Source organism: Vigna umbellata, chromosome 4 (genome assembly GCF_029865625.1).
Source record: "Vigna umbellata cultivar VRB3 chromosome 4, Vumbellata_1.0, whole genome shotgun sequence".
NCBI classification, from domain to species: domain Eukaryota; kingdom Viridiplantae; phylum Streptophyta; class Magnoliopsida; order Fabales; family Fabaceae; genus Vigna; species Vigna umbellata.
The window spans coordinates 69,161,552-69,166,718 of NC_142168.1; the positions used below are offsets into that span (position 1 = coordinate 69,161,552).

The following is a 5,167-nucleotide window of genomic DNA, read 5'->3' on the forward strand; positions in this document are numbered from 1 at the left end:
ACTTGAGCTTAAATTTATTTTTAATTAATTTGTTATAAAAAATATCCACGATTAATTATTTATTTTTTTATATCACCAAAGTTTCTATTTAAATATTATACTTATAACTATATATAATTATATCACTTAAATATAATTATTTAAATATATTATTTATTTAAATATAATAATAATTATAGTAGTTTTTTTAACACAAATTAAGAAAAACACACCTTGACCGTACTAGTTTTCTAAGAAAAAGGAAACAAGAAGATTCATTTTCAATGAATCCTGACTAAATTCTTTTACGCTGTGTTCGTTTGAAGGGAAATTACGATCTGCCCTCATCCGTATTTAAAGAGAGAGAAAATGCAAATTCATAAGATATACCATGCTATATATAATGTATTTGTGGCATTATTATTTCAATTGTAATAAATAAACTCCAAAAAAGGATAACAAACACAATACACGTCATCACACACGGTTTGATTTCGCTTTTTCTTTTTGGGTCAATGACTCAAGGCGAACAAAAACAAACCGTAAAAGAACAATAAAAAAAAACATTTTTGTCATTTAAAAAACTCTAATAAACGAACCGCTTGTGTTGTGTGAGCGTGAAGGGCCACCATTTATATTCTATATATATACATACTCATACCAGTGCTTCTGTATTATCGAGTACCCACTCTCTGTTATCACAAATTCTAAACCCTTTTGTTTCCTTTGAGAACTTCACACCACAAATGGAAGAGACCAAATCCAAGTTCAAGAGAATTTGTGTGTACTGTGGAAGCAGTTCTGGTAACAAAGCCAGTTACCAAGAAGCTGCTGTGGAACTTGGCGAGGAAATGGTAATTTTACTTCCAAACTCCTACTTTAAACTTTCACTTTTCTACCACTTTTCTACCATTCTACACTTAATATCACTTTCACCACCTTCTCTTAATTTTCTTCTTTAGATCACAAGTCCTTTTCAGATGAAAAAGACACCCAGTTGTTTTTATCAATTTCTGCACTCTTTCTTTCTTCCATCTTCATAGAGTCTACACTCGAGCTCAGTAAAAAAACGAAAGAAAAATGGTTTAGACTTCAAAGCAGGCTTAAATCTTCATCCACTTGATGTTGGGTAGCCTAGCATTATTATATTTTTGTCGTATTAGCTATTACTTTAACCATGTTCAATGAACTTGCTTCGTTTAAGGGTATTTGAAGCCTTTTTTTTTCTTCAAAGACTGCGGCAGTTTCTCCTCCTTTGTGGGTTATTTTATTCATTTTTTCTCCTCTTTCTCAACTGTGTTTTCCTTTCGTTTTCTCATTCTCTTAGTTTTAGGTAAGAAATGTAATCTTTAAGGTCTCAACTCTTGGTTATGATCGATGAGGAACGAGAATGGTTTAGGTTAAAAGTTTGTCATGAAAGAGAGAGATTGCAAGCTGGAACCTGCTGTCAGTTGGGCAGCTTTCTTGCATGATCTATGTTATGCTTGTAACATGTTTTTTTTTCTTCTTCTGGTTCTTTTTTGTATCAACAATTTTCCAACCGAACAAAAAAAAATAGAGAAAGAAATGTTGTGTGCGCGTTTCAAGGAGGATGAACGTGCAATTCTGGCATGATTGCACTATGAAGCGTGCTCTTAGCCTTTGGCATTCCCCACAAGCTTCATCACCTCCATGATTTTTCCCTGTAGTCGAGGGGTAATTTTTATTTGCACCCTAAAACGATTTTTCCCTGTCACCAAACTTTACCATTGACCGCTTACTGAATATACTATAGTAAATTTATCAGTATTTTATTTGGCTTGTGTCCAATAACTTGAGCTTGTTTGTTTCTTCCATCATGATGATGATCAACTCGGCGACACGTGTCTAACTGGTTTGGTTTTCTATGTAATTGATTTTTTTGTAGGTTAAGAGAAGGATTGATTTGGTCTATGGAGGTGGTAGCGTGGGGTTGATGGGTCTAGTTTCTCAGGCAGTTCATGATGGTGGGCGCCATGTTCTGGGGTTTGTTCTCTCTCTCTCTCTCTCTCTATTAATCTCACTTTATGTCTATGTTTTATGATATGTAGACCACCTTAATCATTTTGTTGATTGATACAACAAAGTGGGTTATGATGTTTAATCCTTCTGTTTTGCCTACTGACCCATGCGTGTTTCCCTGTTTCCTAAGAAATGTGTTATGTTAAGAACATCATTGGATAAAAAAACTGCAACATGGGACATTAAATTTTACCTCTTTGATTAAAGCTTCCAAATGTTGGATTTAAGGGAGCATTTTGGATATAAATAAAATACAAGTTTACTATGTGTGGTGGTTAATGTAGCTTTATGTTGCATTGGGGTTGTTAAAAAAGAGGGGAAAAGGTGTTAACCTTTACCTATGGTTAGAAGCCTTTTGAACAGCTTTGCTCTGTTGGATAAAAGTTGAATGCCTTTTGGCCCTTTTAACGGTAGAAAGTTTTTGCAAAAGTAATTGCAGCCACACCATTGGCTTCAATTTTAATTTACTTTGCATGCACTTTCTAGACATGCTTAAAAGTTCATCATCTTGAGGCGAATTCAAATTGGTCTTTGTTTCTTTTGTTATTTGTTTATCCAGATAATCATTTTTCCTCTATAAAATAGTTCCACTTCTGTCTTTTGACTGATGGTGTGCATCATTGACTCGGTTTTGTTTTGCAGTGTTATCCCAAGAAGTCTCATGCCAATAGAGGTAAATAGATAACTCTTGTCTCTTTATACTATGCTGTCTCTTATTACATAGTATAAAAGGGGGAAAAATAATGTGACAGTAATTTAATAATGCTTGTGTTGGAAATACAGATAACTGGTGAACCAATTGGTGAAGTGAGAGCAGTATCTGATATGCATCAAAGGAAAGCTGAGATGGCTCGTCAAGCCGATGCATTCATTGCTCTTCCTGGTATGGATTGTAACTGATAACTATATTGACACGAACACAAAACTGAAAGTAACGACATAGTCATGTGAAGTGGGGATTTTGTGTCTTTTGACTGGTAGAACATCAACACATGTTGCTGTTACTCATGTCTTGTTGTTTTCAAACACCAGGGGGGTATGGAACACTTGAAGAATTGCTTGAAATCATTACATGGGCTCAGCTTGGAATCCACAGCAAACCGGTATGATCGAATTTCTGATGTGTGAATATAAAAAAAAAAATTAAGAAGTCAAATCTCGTATTACTTGCCTTAATCAACTTGGCTTCCACATGACGCATGATATTACGCATTCATTCACTATCTTATTATAATTATGTATAATATGGATTAGACAAGAGTTTTGTTCATAGTTAGATACCCTGCTAAAAAGTATATATATATTGTAAACCTGAGAAAGGAACCAACACATGTGGGGTATTTAATTGAAGATTCTTTTACATGAGAAGATATGAGATTTTGTTTAGTTAATCGTTGTCACGTTACATTATTTGATGGTTCTCCGTTTGAATGGGAGAAAGATATGCCACGATGAATAAACATAGAAAATGATTGAGGGAAACGACACAAATTTTAAAGTTAATGGTCAATGGTATGCATATGTTGGTATTATTATTATTATTATTATGATTATGATTAAGAATTTTTGTGGTGCAGGTGGGTCTGTTGAATGTGGATGGATTTTACAATTCGTTGTTGTGTTTCATTGACAAGGCCGTTGATGAAGGCTTTATTTCTCCAAAGGCACGTCGCATTATCGTGTCAGCCCCCACAGCCAAAGACCTGGTTCGGGAGCTAGAGGTGTGTAAAAGCTCGTATTATTTAAGAATTAAGATGGTGATGATGCTGATTATCATTGTTAGTTAGTTAATTAGAGTGGCTTAATCAAGTGGGGACAATAATCATATGATGTTTTATGAAACAGGAACATGTACCTGAACGAGACGAAGTTGTGTCCAAGTTGGTGTGGGAAGAAAGACTGAGTTACGTGCCCGAATCAGAAGTTGCCACGTGACTCATCTTTTGTGAACTTAGTGGAGATTGATGAACTTAGTTTTTGGGATCTTTTCTATCATTTTGTTGTTCTTTTTTATGTATTTTGGGTACATAATATAGTCAATATATATGGGCATAGGAACTGTAGGATCATACATCATCCTCTTGTTTTGCTTTTTTTTTCTTCCAGCTTTTGTTGATGCCCCTACTATACAGAAAATTAGGTCAAAAAATATGGAAAAATCATGAGTTAATGGAAGTTAATTAATTATCTTATCGATCCTTGCTTTTTTGTTCTTCTTTCAGACTTCCTTAATTTTTTATATTACTATTAAAATTAAAATGATATATAATTTACCCTTTAAGATAATTTAAATTTAACCCTTTGAGAACAATATACTCTTTAATAATGTAACTCAATTATTCTTGGATTCGAATGTCCTGTTTATTTAATTTTTATATAATGCACCATTATTATATAATGAACAACTGTTTACAAGCAATCTTCACAACAATTTACAAATAATTAGAAGAAAAACAAAGATATTAAAAGATATGCTCCATCGTCATGTAACGTCACCTTCAAGTAATTCATATTATATGTTTTTTTCATAGACTCTGTTCTAATGATAAGGGTATATTACAATTTTAATTTTGCAAAGTCAAAAGCTTAGTTTAATTGTTAAATGTTATCTTTTGATTTTAAGATCAGAGTTTTACATTAAATTGAAGTCTTAATTTTAAGATCCACAATATAGCATAGTAGTGAGCTTTTTTTTTGTGAGATCTTAAACTTAAAATTATTATAGAGATATTATTAAGAATATGAAAACATATTAGATTAGATGTGTCATTATACAAAGGCTTGTCACGTGGGTAAAAAAAGAGCACATGAAATGGAATTGAGATTATAGCTTTTTGAGAGCTAATCTATATGATTTAGTGCAAAATGTCACTACATGGTTTTTTTTAATTGTTCATAAAAGAAATTAATAACATTAAAAAAATAGTTATGAATTTATTTATTTTAAATTGAGATAAAAATTACTTGTTTGTGAAACAACATTATATATGAGTTTGAATGGTAATTTTGTAAACTAAACAAGCATGCCACATCAAACACTTTTCTTAGCATCACCAAAATTTAATGATGTGATCTCTTCTTTTCTTTAATCAATTATTTGATCATTATCATGTCACTGTAAAGTTGGTTGGAAGCTTCATACAAAATA

At 32.5% G+C, this 5,167-nt stretch overlaps 1 protein-coding gene across 2 annotated transcripts; it reads left to right on the forward strand.

The window, feature by feature from the left end:
• Nucleotides 1–663: 663 nt before the first annotated feature.
• LOC148201060 (cytokinin riboside 5'-monophosphate phosphoribohydrolase LOG7-like) lies at nucleotides 664–4,207 on the forward strand. 2 transcript variants are annotated; one of them, XM_088113484.1, is made up of 7 exons: nucleotides 664–833; nucleotides 1,886–1,983; nucleotides 2,662–2,692; nucleotides 2,803–2,902; nucleotides 3,052–3,122; nucleotides 3,597–3,740; nucleotides 3,865–4,207. In XM_088113484.1, exons 1-7 carry the CDS (start codon nucleotides 726–728, stop codon nucleotides 3,952–3,954), a joined length of 642 nt encoding a protein of 213 aa, XP_087969610.1. In that variant the 5' UTR covers nucleotides 664–725; the 3' UTR covers nucleotides 3,955–4,207. The 2 variants fall into 2 exon arrangements, with proteins under 2 accessions (XP_087969610.1, XP_087969611.1); XM_088113485.1 differs by lacking the exon at nucleotides 664–833 and adding an exon at nucleotides 904–1,674.
• Nucleotides 4,208–5,167: the final 960 nt, after the last annotated feature.